Source organism: Electrophorus electricus, chromosome 18, assembly GCF_041902795.1.
Source record: "Electrophorus electricus isolate QZ-2024a chromosome 18, ASM4190279v1, whole genome shotgun sequence".
In the NCBI taxonomy this organism is placed as follows: Eukaryota; Metazoa; Chordata; class Actinopteri; order Gymnotiformes; family Gymnotidae; genus Electrophorus; species Electrophorus electricus.
This window is the reverse complement of record NC_137514.1, coordinates 15,584,795-15,599,830: the sequence shown is the minus strand read 5'-3', so window position 1 is coordinate 15,599,830 and position 15,036 is coordinate 15,584,795. Positions and strand designations below refer to the sequence as shown.

Below are 15,036 nucleotides of genomic sequence, written 5' to 3'. Positions count from 1 at the left end.
TTTCATCCATTCTTCATTGCAACAGTCTTCTAGTTTTGTGAGATTCCTGGGCTGTCTTGCATGCACTGTTCTTTTGATGTCTATCCACAGATTTTCAATGCTGTTTGGATCAGGGCACTCTGAGGACCATGGTAAAACCTTCAACTTGCACCTTTTGAGGTAGTTTATTGTGGATTTTGAGGTGTGTTTAGGATCATTATCCATTTGTAGAAGCCGTCCTCTTTTCAACCTCAGCATTTTTACAGAATAGTGTTATGTTTGCTTCCAGATTTTGCTGGAAATTCATTGAATCCATTGTTCCCTCTACCCATGAAATGATTCTGAAATGTTTTATGGCCTTCCAGACCCCTTATCTTGACTGCCACTATTCCTGTTAAGCACCATTTTATAATTACATTTCAAACTCATGAAATGGCAAACTGAAAACACATTGTTGTCTTCCTATAGCTTTCTCCTGTTTTATAGGCCTGAAGTATTTTCATTTTCATTTTGCTAGGCAGCGGCTTAGAAGAACCCATGGCTGCTGGTTTCTGGGACAAGGTTAGAGGAGTCTGGGTATTTATAAAGCTTTGAAATTTGCATCATGTGGCCTTTCCTAACAATGTTTGTAAACAAGCCATAAGCCTAACAGGCTAATGAAGGTCTGAGACTGTCGTCAAAGTTATTTGAGTGTTCAAATCTCCTAGGTACTCTTTTTTTTTTTCCACAATTGTATAAAACAAACTAATACACTGACATTGCTGAAAATGTTGAAAAGTGTGTTTCATCATTTTTGACCTGACATTTAAACAAGATGTGCGTGCACGCAAACATACACACATAATAATGGTGAGTGTATGCTACTGATTGAACTCAAACAAAATTAAAATGCTCTTTTGAATATGCAGTATCTTCCCTTTATGACCTCACACATTATCAAAGTTTACAAACAATAGAAGAACAATTTCACACAAAAGCAACATTTTCTGCAAGCATTGTTTGCTAATGGTGAATGCAGCCAGAAACTTTAAAGGTGCTGCATATGACAATATCCCCAGTTCTCTTTTTTTGCAGAATCCATGGGTACACATCTCAATGCCAAACAGCTTGTAGATGTGCATTTTTCCAGATGCTCAGAAGTGAACACGAGAACAATGATTTAGAAGAGGAGGAGGTGTCTGAAGGAGATGAGGAAGAATTCAATCCAGAGCATGGTGCATCATCGTCAGGTGAAGAGAAAATCCCTCAAGGTGAAACAAACATTTTTGTCCAAACTGTGGCCATAAGAAAGGTCTAGGAGAAGTGAATGAAATGTCTTTCATACCTCTACAACACTGGACCTGAAGTAACAGTGGATACAGACTGATTCCATTCAAAGGTACATTTTTAATTCCATATATGTAATGTAAACTGATATTCATTGTTAATTTTAGAATGTATTATTGTTAAATTAATTTTTTCATGCTTTTGTTTTATCTATTATTTCATGTTCATGTTTTATTTATTATTTTACTTCTCTTTATTGTTGTTGTTTACATGCCTTATGGATAGCGGTTATGGTTCAAAAATGTGAGAGGACTAGTATTTTGTCGTTGAATTCTTAATAGTAAAACATATAAAAATATATAACTGTTTTGGCCAAAAAATTCATGACTACTGTTTCCTTTCAATATAATGCATTTAAACTTCTTTCTGTACATTTCTACAACTTTTTTAGGCTATGCTTTAGACTACTTAAAACATACCTCTCACCTCAACATTTCTCATAACTTCTCTTCTTATTCTTATTTGTTAATTAATGTGTTGATTGTTTTAATGTATTTTTTCTGCATCTTTGTCATAGTAAAGCGACCTTGAGTCTGTGACAGTTTCTATATAAATGAAACTTATTATTATTATTATTATTATTCTACAAGTGCCATGTTTCTGATGGAGCGCCACATTTTCCATTTAAATTGATGTATTTCTAAACCTAAAACGTGACTAAAAATACAAGTAAAACCGTCTAGTAGACCAATCGCCATGGGAGGTAATAAAATAGATGATCCTCTGCTTCCATCTTGTGGCCAAAATGGAAACATTCCATAATATTCAATCATTAAGGGCACCTAGTTTTAATCAGAATGCTGTCAGAATATAAATGTATAATGCAGAACAATTAGCCAGTTTCTCTTGGGAGAAACAACAACAACAAAAAAACAACACCAACAATAATAATAAACCTATGGAATGGGTATGTCCTTCTCAGAAATAATTTCTAGGCTTAGCTGACAGCCACTCTCATAAAGGTTTGTTTGCTTTTGTATCTGCTGTTGAAATAAACACAATAATTGTCTTTCATCATAAAAAGAAAAGCCCTAAAACAATAACTAAAAAATGCTCTGAAGACAAATAAAAATATTTATAGAAATTGACTTGCCTTTCATGATGATTCTTCTTTTTCTTCTTCTTCTTATTGTAAGCCTACTCGTGGTTAGTTATAGGAGACTTGCATTTATTTCTGTATGTATTTATTTTATTCATGTTCAACAAGCACTTAATATGTGAGATCAAAGCATGCTTTTCATGCATTTATTTCCATAATCTCATTATGGTCTTTTTTTTTTCCTGAACTCCTGAAGTTACCCATCTGGAACCCCATAGTTCATTTGTTTGCTGTACCATACACCAGGCCCTTTTAACAGATATCATATCATATAACAGTATCTACAGTGGCATGCAAAGGTTTGGGCACATCTGGTCAAAATGCATGTTACTGTCAACTGTTAAGCAAGTTGAAGATGAAATGCTCTCCAAAAGGCATAAAGTTTAAGATGACGCATTCCTTTTGTATTTTAAACTGAAACTTTTTTTTTTTTTTTTTAACATCTTTTACATTTTCAAAATAACAAAAAAGGAAAAGGGCCTAAAGCAAAACTTCGGGCACACTACATGCTTAGTACCTAGTAGCACCCGCTTTGGCAAGCATCACATTTTGTAAACACTTTTTCTAGCCAGCCAAGAGTCTTCTGATTCTTGTTTAAGGGATTTTCATCCATTCTTCATTGCAACAGTCTTCTAGTTTTGTGAGATTCCTGGGCTGTCTTGCATGCACTGTTCTTTTGATGTCTATCCACAGATTTTCAATGCTGTTTGGATCAGGGCACTCTGAGGACCATGGTAAAACCTTCAACTTGCACCTTTTGAGGTAGTTTATTGTGGATTTTGAGGTGTGTTTAGGATCATTATCCATTTGTAGAAGCCGTCCTCTTTTCAACCTCAGCATTTTTACAGAATAGTGTTATGTTTGCTTCCAGATTTTGCTGGAAATTCATTGAATCCATTGTTCCCTCTACCCATGAAATGATTCTGAAATGTTTTATGGCCTTCCAGACCCCTTATCTTGACTGCCACTATTCCTGTTAAGCACCATTTTATAATTACATTTCAAACTCATGAAATGGCAAACTGAAAACACATTGTTGTCTTCCTATAGCTTTCTCCTGTTTTATAGGCCTGAAGTATTTTCATTTTCATTTTGCTAGGCAGCGGCTTAGAAGAACCCATGGCTGCTGGTTTCTGGGACAAGGTTAGAGGAGTCTGGGTATTTATAAAGCTTTGAAATTTGCATCATGTGGCCTTTCCTAACAATGTTTGTAAACAAGCCATAAGCCTAACAGGCTAATGAAGGTCTGAGACTGTCGTCAAAGTTATTTGAGTGTTCAAATCTCCTAGGTACTCTTTTTTTTTTTTTCACAATTGTATAAAACAAACTAATACACTGACATTGCTGAAAATGTTGAAAAGTGTGTTTCATCATTTTTGACCTGACATTTAAACAAGATGTGCGTGCACGCAAACATACACACATAATAATGGTGAGTGTATGCTACTGATTGAACTCAAACAAAATTAAAATGCTCTTTTGAATATGCAGTATCTTCCCTTTATGACCTCACACATTATCAAAGTTTACAAACAATAGAAGAACAATTTCACACAAAAGCAACATTTTCTGCAAGCATTGTTTGCTAATGGTGAATGCAGCCAGAAACTTTAAAGGTGCTGCATATGACAATATCCCCAGTTCTCTTTTTTTGCAGAATCCATGGGTACACATCTCAATGCCAAACAGCTTGTAGATGTGCATTTTTCCAGATGCTCAGAAGTGAACACGAGAACAATGATTTAGAAGAGGAGGAGGTGTCTGAAGGAGATGAGGAAGAATTCAATCCAGAGCATGGTGCATCATCGTCAGGTGAAGAGAAAATCCCTCAAGGTGAAACAAACATTTTTGTCCAAACTGTGACCATAAGAAAGGTCTAGGAGAAGTGAATGAAATGTCTTTCATACCTCTACAACACTGGACCTGAAGTAACAGTGGATACAGACTGATTCCATTCAAAGGTACATTTTTAATTCCATATATGTAATGTAAACTGATATTCATTGTTAATTTTAGAATGTATTATTGTTAAATTAATTTTTTCATGCTTTTGTTTTATCTATTATTTCATGTTCATGTTTTATTTATTATTTTACTTCTCTTTATTGTTGTTGTTTACATGCCTTATGGATAGCGGTAATGGTTCAAAAATGTGAGAGGACTAGTATTTTGTCGTTGAATTCTTAATAGTAAAACATATAAAAATATATAACTGTTTTGGCCAAAAAATTCATGACTACTGTTTCCTTTCAATATAATGCATTTAAACTTCTTTCTGTACATTTCTACAACTTTTTTAGGCTATGCTTTAGACTACTTAAAACATACCTCTCACCTCAACATTTCTCATAACTTCTCTTCTTATTCTTATTTGTTAATTAATGTGTTGATTGTTTTAATGTATTTTTTCTGCATCTTTGTCATAGTAAAGCGACCTTGAGTCTGTGACAGTTTCTATATAAATGAAACTTATTATTATTATTATTATTATTCTACAAGTGCCATGTTTCTGATGGAGCTCCACATTTTCCATTTAAATTGATGTATTTCTAAACCTAAAACGTGACTAAAAATACAAGTAAAACCGTCTAGTAGACCAATCGCCATGGGAGGTAATAAAATAGATGATCCTCTGCTTCCATCTTGTGGCCAAAATGGAAACATTCCATAATATTCAATCATTAAGGGCACCTAGTTTTAATCAGAATGCTGTCAGAATATAAATGTATAATGCAGAACAATTAGCCAGTTTCTCTTGGGAGAAACAACAACAACAAAAAAACAACACCAACAATAATAATAAACCTATGGAATGGGTATGTCCTTCTCAGAAATAATTTCTAGGCTTAGCTGACAGCCACTCTCATAAAGGTTTGTTTGCTTTTGTATCTGCTGTTGAAATAAACACAATAATTGTCTTTCATCATAAAAAGAAAAGCCCTAAAACAATAACTAAAAAATGCTCTGAAGACAAATAAAAATATTTATAGAAATTGACTTGCCTTTCATGATGATTCTTCTTTTTCTTCTTCTTCTTATTGTAAGCCTACTCGTGGTTAGTTATAGGAGACTTGCATTTATTTCTGTATGTATTTATTTTATTCATGTTCAACAAGCACTTAATATGTGAGATCAAAGCATGCTTTTCATGCATTTATTTCCATAATCTCATTATGGTCTTTTTTTTTTCCTGAACTCCTGAAGTTACCCATCTGGAACCCCATAGTTCATTTGTTTGCTGTACCATACACCAGGCCCTTTTAACAGATATCATATCATATAACAGTATCTACAGTGGCATGCAAAGGTTTGGGCACATCTGGTCAAAATGCATGTTACTGTCAACTGTTAAGCAAGTTGAAGATGAAATGCTCTCCAAAAGGCATAAAGTTTAAGATGACGCATTCCTTTTGTATTTTAAACTGAAACTTTTTTTTTTTTTTTTTTTTTTAACATCTTTTACATTTTCAAAATAACAAAAAAGGAAAAGGGCCTAAAGCAAAACTTCGGGCACACTACATGCTTAGTACCTAGTAGCACCCGCTTTGGCAAGCATCACATTTTGTAAACACTTTTTCTAGCCAGCCAAGAGTCTTCTGATTCTTGTTTAAGGGATTTTCATCCATTCTTCATTGCAACAGTCTTCTAGTTTTGTGAGATTCCTGGGCTGTCTTGCATGCACTGTTCTTTTGATGTCTATCCACAGATTTTCAATGCTGTTTGGATCAGGGCACTCTGAGGACCATGGTAAAACCTTCAACTTGCACCTTTTGAGGTAGTTTATTGTGGATTTTGAGGTGTGTTTAGGATCATTATCCATTTGTAGAAGCCATCCTCTTTTCAACCTCAGCATTTTTACAGAATAGTGTTATGTTTGCTTCCAGATTTTGCTGGAAATTCATTGAATCCATTGTTCCCTCTACCCATGAAATGATTCTGAAATGTTTTATGGCCTTCCAGACCCCTTATCTTGACTGCCACTATTCCTGTTAAGCACCATTTTATAATTACATTTCAAACTCATGAAATGGCAAACTGAAAACACATTGTTGTCTTCCTATAGCTTTCTCCTGTTTTATAGGCCTGAAGTATTTTCATTTTCATTTTGCTAGGCAGCGGCTTAGAAGAACCCATGGCTGCTGGTTTCTGGGACAAGGTTAGAGGAGTCTGGGTATTTATAAAGCTTTGAAATTTGCATCATGTGGCCTTTCCTAACAATGTTTGTAAACAAGCCATAAGCCTAACAGGCTAATGAAGGTCTGAGACTGTCGTCAAAGTTATTTGAGTGTTCAAATCTCCTAGGTACTCTTTTTTTTTTTTCACAATTGTATAAAACAAACTAATACACTGACATTGCTGAAAATGTTGAAAAGTGTGTTTCATCATTTTTGACCTGACATTTAAACAAGATGTGCGTGCACGCAAACATACACACATAATAATGGTGAGTGTATGCTACTGATTGAACTCAAACAAAATTAAAATGCTCTTTTGAATATGCAGTATCTTCCCTTTATGACCTCACACATTATCAAAGTTTACAAACAATAGAAGAACAATTTCACACAAAAGCAACATTTTCTGCAAGCATTGTTTGCTAATGGTGAATGCAGCCAGAAACTTTAAAGGTGCTGCATATGACAATATCCCCAGTTCTCTTTTTTTGCAGAATCCATGGGTACACATCTCAATGCCAAACAGCTTGTAGATGTGCATTTTTCCAGATGCTCAGAAGTGAACACGAGAACAATGATTTAGAAGAGGAGGAGGTGTCTGAAGGAGATGAGGAAGAATTCAACCCAGAGCATGGTGCATCATCGTCAGGTGAAGAGAAAATCCCTCAAGGTGAAACAAACATTTTTGTCCAAACTGTGACCATAAGAAAGGTCTAGGAGAAGTGAATGAAATGTCTTTCATACCTCTACAACACTGGACCTGAAGTAACAGTGGATACAGACTGATTCCATTCAAAGGTACATTTTTAATTCCATATATGTAATGTAAACTGATATTCATTGTTAATTTTAGAATGTATTATTGTTAAATTAATTTTTTCATGCTTTTGTTTTATCTATTATTTCATGTTCATGTTTTATTTATTATTTTACTTCTCTTTATTGTTGTTGTTTACATGCCTTATGGATAGCGGTAATGGTTCAAAAATGTGAGAGGACTAGTATTTTGTCGTTGAATTCTTAATAGTAAAACATATAAAAATATATAACTGTTTTGGCCAAAAAATTCATGACTACTGTTTCCTTTCAATATAATGCATTTAAACTTCTTTCTGTACATTTCTACAACTTTTTTAGGCTATGCTTTAGACTACTTAAAACATACCTCTCACCTCAACATTTCTCATAACTTCTCTTCTTATTCTTATTTGTTAATTAATGTGTTGATTGTTTTAATGTATTTTTTCTGCATCTTTGTCATAGTAAAGCGACCTTGAGTCTGTGACAGTTTCTATATAAATGAAACTTATTATTATTATTATTATTATTATTATTCTACAAGTGCCATGTTTCTGATGGAGCTCCACATTTTCCATTTAAATTGATGTATTTCTAAACCTAAAACGTGACTAAAAATACAAGTAAAACCGTCTAGTAGACCAATCGCCATGGGAGGTGATAAAATAGATGATCCTCTGCTTCCATCTTTTGGCCAAAATGGAAACATTCCATAATATTCAAAATGTTATTTTGAACCATATTCGTAATGGTTCAAAAATGTGAGAGGACTAGTATTTTGTCGTTGAAAAGTTATTTGAGTGTTCAAATCTCCTAGGTACTCTTTTTTTTTTTTTTTTTTTTTTTTTTTTCTGAAAATGTTGAAAAGTGTGTTTCATCTTTTAACTTTATGCTTTTTGGAGATAATTTCATCTTCAACTTGATTAACTGTTCACAGTAACATATATTTTGTCCAGGGGTGCTCAAATCTTTGCATGCCACTGTATGACTGCACTTCTATTTTGTTCTTTCAGAAGACAGCTTAAATCTTTTTATTAACAATTTCCTTCTTTACCCTCACAATATGTTCTTAGCCAAATCTGTCTTCTTCTTGATTATGCGATGGTCTATTTTTTCTACTGTGTGTATGTGTGGGTGCGTGTGCGTGTCGGTGTGTGCGAGCGTATCTCTGCATTTGCATTTCCTGAAAGAAAAGGGATGAAAGAAATAACTACAAAGAATAACAATAGCACTGGAAGAACAAGTACAATTTATCATTTATTTATTCAGGGTTTGACAAATATTACTGACACATGGTTCTAAGCTATCACTTTTGAACATGCCTTCAAATCACTTTGGCATCCACTGTTGAAAACACGACTATCGTTACGTCACAAGCTTTAAGGTTTTCCACAAATTTAATAATAAATGGCTTACAGTTTTTGATTCCAAATGCAACTGTTCCTTCATGTCTCTTGAAGACAGAAATAAGTCAACTCTCATTTTGTTGTGGCTGGTTTTACAGTTTGGCCACAAGATGGCAGCAAAGGTCCATCTATCACAGCATCCCAATCAGTATTGGTGGGTTTTACTTGATATCATTTAGTTAATTTATTTTTCTTGTTAATTTATTTGAAATGTACTTCTATTCCTCCTCCTCCTCCTCCTCCTCCTCCTCCTCCTCCTCTTCCTGCTGTTAATAATAATAATAATAATAATAATAATAATAATAATAATAATAATAATAATAATAATAATAATAGTGGTAGAGATAATGTTAACAAAAATATTCATGATAATAAGGTTGTTTCCTTGTGCTGAGTTCAGGTTGCCCTCCAGTACCGGTTTCAAGCTTTACATTTTAAGTAAAGCTGCTTCACAGTGATGATGAAATTCCCAATACAGCAGATGATTCATACTCTTTACAACATTTTATTGAGCATTTTTTTAGACTGCAGTCTTTGAAGGCCTTTGAAGGCTGTATTCAACCTTTAGGGCATACAAGTGTGTTTTCCTATGATTTACAAGCGTAGTGATGTCCTTTATTAATGCTTGAAAAGTATCCCATGTTCATTACTTTGGAGCATTCTCTGTCTGGGTTTTCATGTAGCAATTGAACATACACATCTAGAACTCTCTTGAGACACATTTCCAGGTCCTCATGAAAGGTCAGTATGATGTGCCATTGCATTGGAATATGTTCATTGGTCCTTGTTGTACAACAGTGGTTATCAGCAGCATAAGGCCTCAATGGATGAGGGCACATGGATGGAGTTATGGTATGTGAAAAAAGCAGTTAAGCTGCCACTGTTGCAGCAGAAGATGAAAGTGAGAAGACAGCAGATGAGTATGCAATGTGATAAAAAAAAAAGGTTTGCCTGTTTTCTGTTTGTAGAGGTCATATGAGGCTAGACATAAAAGTAGGCCTAGACCATGAAGAATGGAATGAGTGACGTGCTATCAAAGCAGTTTGAGTTGCCTGCAAAGAATAGTTGTCCTCTATGTGGCTTTAAAATATGGGCCTTGACCCCACTGCCTCAATCTATTTGTGTGTTTTCCTAAAAATGTAATGCTCTGTCCATTTCTGTTATTAATTTGAAACTGACATCTTCCAACCTAGAAATTTGAAACCCATCATGTTTCTCTAACCTGAACCACATGCTGTTCTTGGATTGGTGGGAACCCTAAGAGGCCTAGTGAACACACGGATTAGGAGTGTGCATATAATTTCTATATTTTCCAGCAAGAGACTTTAAACTTGGGGGGTTTCAGCACCAGTGCTGAGGATCTACTTCCATTCTGACTCTTCTTCTTATTAGTGGCAGTAGTAACAGTAGTAGGCCATCTTATGCTGCACTGAATCTTTTGTTGTCTTTGTTTGTTTGTTTGTTATCGTTCTTTTTCTTCCCTTATGTTGTTGTTCGTTATTATTGTCTAAGATATCTTATATTTTACATATATGAATTGTCGTTTTTGTGAAATAGTATGGAGTTTTTATTCCAGTCTGGCTAAGTGTGGTGCTGGAGGCGTTTGGAGGCGCGTGGTCTTTAGCTCCGCCTCCTCGAGTGCCCCTTGTCTTCAACCAGGTCCTTTAGTCGAGAATAATAGTGCCGCTCTGGGTATGGAGGCTTCATTATTTCACTTTTCTTCGAATAGTGTGAGAAGGCTAAGGGATGTCTGGCAGAGGAAAGGGTGGTAAGGGTCTGGGGAAAGGTGGCGCTAAGCGTCACCGTAAAGTACTCCGCGACAACATCCAGGGTATCACTAAGCCAGCTATTCGCCGTCTGGCTCGTCGTGGCGGTGTGAAGCGCATCTCCGGTCTGATCTACGAGGAGACCCGTGGCGTGCTGAAAGTGTTTCTGGAGAACGTCATCAGGGACGCGGTTACCTACACCGAGCATGCCAAGAGAAAGACTGTCACCGCCATGGATGTGGTTTATGCTCTGAAACGCCAGGGACGTACTCTGTACGGCTTCGGAGGGTAAACACTGAGTTCAAACGAAACCAACGGCTCTTTTAAGAGCCACCCATACATTCAGTTAAAGAGTTGTTCCGTGCGGCTATGGCCGCCTATAAGCGCCCAAAGGACTTATTGTCCTATATTGATAAGGGCTGTTTGCATGTTGTATACATGCAGATCCCAGCCCAAAATAAGTCACGATAATGTTTAAAACATATTTCCCAAAGTAAGAAAGGAAGCAAAGAATAAGCATTGTGGAGACTTGGTTTGGCTTTCTGCGCCTCCTTCCTAAGAAGGGGCGGGAAAGTTAAAGATAGACATGGCAGGGCGGGATTAAGAGGTAAACGCTATGGAGTGGCGGAGCAACGATAGGAGGTTCCTGTGAGAGGAGGGGTTGTTTTCTAGCCAATGATGGCTTGTCATGACCGAGGAGGCGAGGGTATGTTCTAATTAGAATACCAGAGTCTAAATAAACTGGGTGTGCAGGCGCCGTTTCTCATTCCGTTGTGGTTTATTCAACGACGAACGTCATGCCCGAACCAGCGAAGTCCGCCCCGAAGAAGGGATCTAAGAAAGCGGTGACCAAGACGACTGGTAAAGGAGGCAAGAAGCGCAGAAAGACCAGGAAGGAGAGTTATGCTATCTACGTGTACAAAGTCTTGAAGCAGGTCCACCCCGACACCGGTATCTCTTCTAAGGCTATGGGGATCATGAATTCCTTTGTGAATGATATCTTCGAGCGCATCGCTGGTGAGGCTTCTCGTCTCGCTCACTACAACAAGCGTTCGACCATCACCTCCAGAGAGATCCAGACGGCCGTGCGCCTGCTGCTTCCCGGTGAGCTGGCTAAACACGCCGTATCTGAGGGTACAAAGGCCGTCACCAAGTACACCAGTTCCAAGTAAAGCGTCATAGTGCGACTTGACTACCCCAAAGGCTCTTTTAAGAGCCACCCACGTTTTCACCAAAGACATTTTCCATCGTGTGGGTGTGCATGTACCGTAAAACGAGAAAAGGAAAGGAGTAGTAGCTGAAGTAGCGCTTGTGTTTTTGTGCGCTGTGCCGTCGTCTTTCTTCCCTTTGTGCGCTTTGACGTCGTCCGTCTTCCCCTTTCCCGCGCGTTTTATTAAATTATTTTCGTGTGCTTTATTCGGCCGCATGTATCTTGTAATTTAAATGAAACTTGAAGTTCTTGAGATTGGGATTTGGAAACCCGTTTCTACTCCCCAGAGCTGGGTCACAGTCTTGTATGAAACCTTTTTTTGGTTGTCTTTGTTTTTTTGTTTTTTATATGCATTTTGTCACTTTAGGACAAGTATCTTTGTGTATATATATTATTGGCTCTGATGTAACCTACAAGTATGTGAAGTCACCATGACAATTGTTGTAATCTTTAATCTTCATTGCCCACATTGACATTTCCTGTTGTTACATTTTATTAGTAGCTATTAATATTCTTTTCACATCTTTTGCCATGTTTGCAGTAGATGAAGCCTAGTCATTTGCTGGGAAGGGTTAAGGATTGCATCCCATCATATATTGCGCTAAAGAAGTAAGTTAGGAGAAAAATGTCCAGATAGGCCTTGTAGTGATATTCTATTTGGAAGTAGGTTACACATGTGCCATACCATGGAAGTGTGGTACTGGAAATGTTATTGGGGTTTGTAAGAGGGTAAAGCTAGGAAAGAGATTAGGCTAATGCAGAATTCAGGGTTATGAAGAGGTCAAGTTATTTCCCATTATGATGAAAAACAACTTGGGGTAATCCAATGTAGGGTTCTGATGAAGTTATGGTTATTCACTCTAGGGTAGGAGTGAACTTGGGTTTACTCAAATAAGGGTTCTGATGACATCAGGGTAATGCCCATTAGGTTTAGAGTGTACTTTGGGGTTATTCAGATGAGGGTTCTGATGACATCAGGGTAATGCCCATTAGGTTTAGAGTGTACTTTGGGGTTATTCAGATGAGGGTTCTGATGACATCAGGGTAATGCCCATTAGGGTTAGCGTGAATTTGGGGTTATTCAAATGAGGGGTCTGATGGGTTCAGGGTAAATCACTTTAGGTTTAGAGTGAACTTGGGGGTTATTCAGATGAGGGTTCTGATGACATCAGGGTAAGGCACATTAGGGTTAGCGTGAACTTGGGGTTATTCAAATGAGGGTTCTGATGAGGGCAATTCACGTTAGTGTTGGAACATCATTACCCCCAGCAGTGATGTGAGCTCAGACACCTGACAGTGCTCACGTGGTTGCCTCCCCTGATGAGGTGCACCTGATGCCAGACAAATAAGAGGACGGCCACCTGTCGAGGAGCGCCAGCTCAAGTGAGAGTGCCAGGTTTGGGGGCTTCCTTTGACTAAAACTGGGCTGATTTGACAGACACTTGTGTTTTTAAATGATTTTATTACGTTTTCATATCACAAAAACAAGCAATGAAAACATTATATACGAATGGCATTATAAAGCAATATTTCATAAGAGAGAATCTATACTTTATAATAATTTTATCTGTCAGTTCTCATAATTTTCATACGAAAAGTAAAGTAAGATTACATATGGGCCAAGTCACAGATAAGCATCTTACATGAAATTCTCCAAAATGTTTACACTTCACACATATCCATAGTACAAACTTTTTTTTAAAATTTCCCACATTTCACCTCGTCATCCTTTTGTCTCTCTTTTTTAAAAAAATTACTATACATTGTTTCACTACTTGTTCACTAGACAAAAAAATATTTTCCATAGTCATTTTAGCTCTTGTAGACCCAATTTGCTTCACAATTGTGCAGGTATACCTATCTAAAACAAAATGATCTTTTTACAATGTATGTTCACATTATAAGCACGATATATTATGTTTTTGTGATTAAATTGTTTCTTCCCTATTGTTTCTTCCTTTGTTTCTTCCCTATTGTTTCTTTCCCTTTACAATTAAGCATTGGACATTCGGCCGTCTTCACAAAGCAACTCCGTTTAACCACAGACATCGTTGGTAGCCTAGCCACTTCAGCAAGCCACATCCTAGCCTTTATTTTCTCTGAAACATGTTCTCCTGATAGCAAATTCAACAGATTTTTATTCTCCCTTTCATCGCAATCCCCAGACTGTATCTGCCCTCTGTACTTATGATCTGCTATACTTTTATAAATAGTTTTATTCGATTGCGTTCTCCAATCGATCTTCCAACTTTTACATTTATCAACAAAATCTGAGCACAAAAGTTTATAGTATGGTACATTCTTCCTTTTCTTTCCTTTCTTCTTTTCCCAGTCTGAGATTTCACCAATTCATTTAGCTTTCCTACCAGTGCTTGTATTGACATGTCTACAAAAACTTATTTTTAATTAAAGCCTCCATTTTCTTTATTCTTATATACACATTCCCTTTTTGTAGCTTCTCTGTTATTACCCCACATTGTTCTAATATATATTTTATTCAGTTCGGTCACTATTTTGTTCCGCTGGAGGAAAAACGATGGACAGAAACAATAGTTTTGATAAAACGAATGTCTTAATTAGTTTGATCTTCGATTTGTAGCTCACACCCCAGTGTATAATTCTCTTTGATTCCTCTGTGATTTCCTGTAGCTTCCTCTGCCAGTTGCTCTCAACTAAATTTCCGTTACCGATATAAATTCCAATGATTTTAATTTCCTCATGCATACTGATACATAGAGCACTCCTTCCTCCTTGTTCCCCAATCCAAACCGCCTCAGTCTTGGAATGATTCAAAGATGCCTCGGATACACGTTTGTACAAGTCAAAATGTTCGCACATCCCATCTAACTCTTTTTGAGTTGTTACATCATCTGCATTAACTGTTCACAGTAACATATATTTTGACCAGGGGTGCCCAAGCTTTTCTTTTGCATGCCACTGTATAACTGCAATTCTATTTTGTTCTTTCAGAAGACAGCTCAAATCTTTTTATTAATAATTTCCTTCTCTACCCTCACAATATATTCTTAGCCAAATCGGACTTCTGCTTGATTATGCGATGGACTGTGTGTGTGTGTGTGTGTGTGTGTGTGTGTGTGTGTGTGTGTGTGTGTGTGTGTGTGTGTGTTTTGATGTAGCTCAGCATTTGCATTTCCTGAAAGAAAAGCTTGCAAAGGGATGAGAGAAATAATGTTACACTCCTGGAGTGCTTTGCAGTAGGTTCTGCAAAGTTTGTCAGCAAATTAGATTTACTTAAAGGTTATTGGCAGGTCCCTCT

The 15,036-nt window shown here is 36.8% G+C and overlaps 2 protein-coding genes across 2 annotated transcripts; both read left to right on the top strand.

Annotated features, from left to right (window-relative positions):
* The first annotated feature begins 10,529 nt into the window (after nt 1-10,529).
* On the top strand, nt 10,530-10,903 carry LOC118242692 (histone H4). Its single transcript, XM_035534807.2, has one exon. It carries the CDS (start codon nt 10,530-10,532, stop codon nt 10,839-10,841), a length of 312 nt encoding a protein of 103 aa, XP_035390700.1. The 3' UTR covers nt 10,842-10,903.
* Nucleotides 10,904-11,335: 432 nt separating this feature from the next.
* On the top strand, nt 11,336-13,708 carry LOC118242694 (histone H2B 1/2-like). The gene has a single exon (XM_035534809.2). The coding sequence runs from the start codon at nt 11,347-11,349 to the stop codon at nt 11,719-11,721; it is 375 nt and encodes a 124-aa protein (XP_035390702.1). The 5' UTR covers nt 11,336-11,346; the 3' UTR covers nt 11,722-13,708.
* Nucleotides 13,709-15,036: the final 1,328 nt, after the last annotated feature.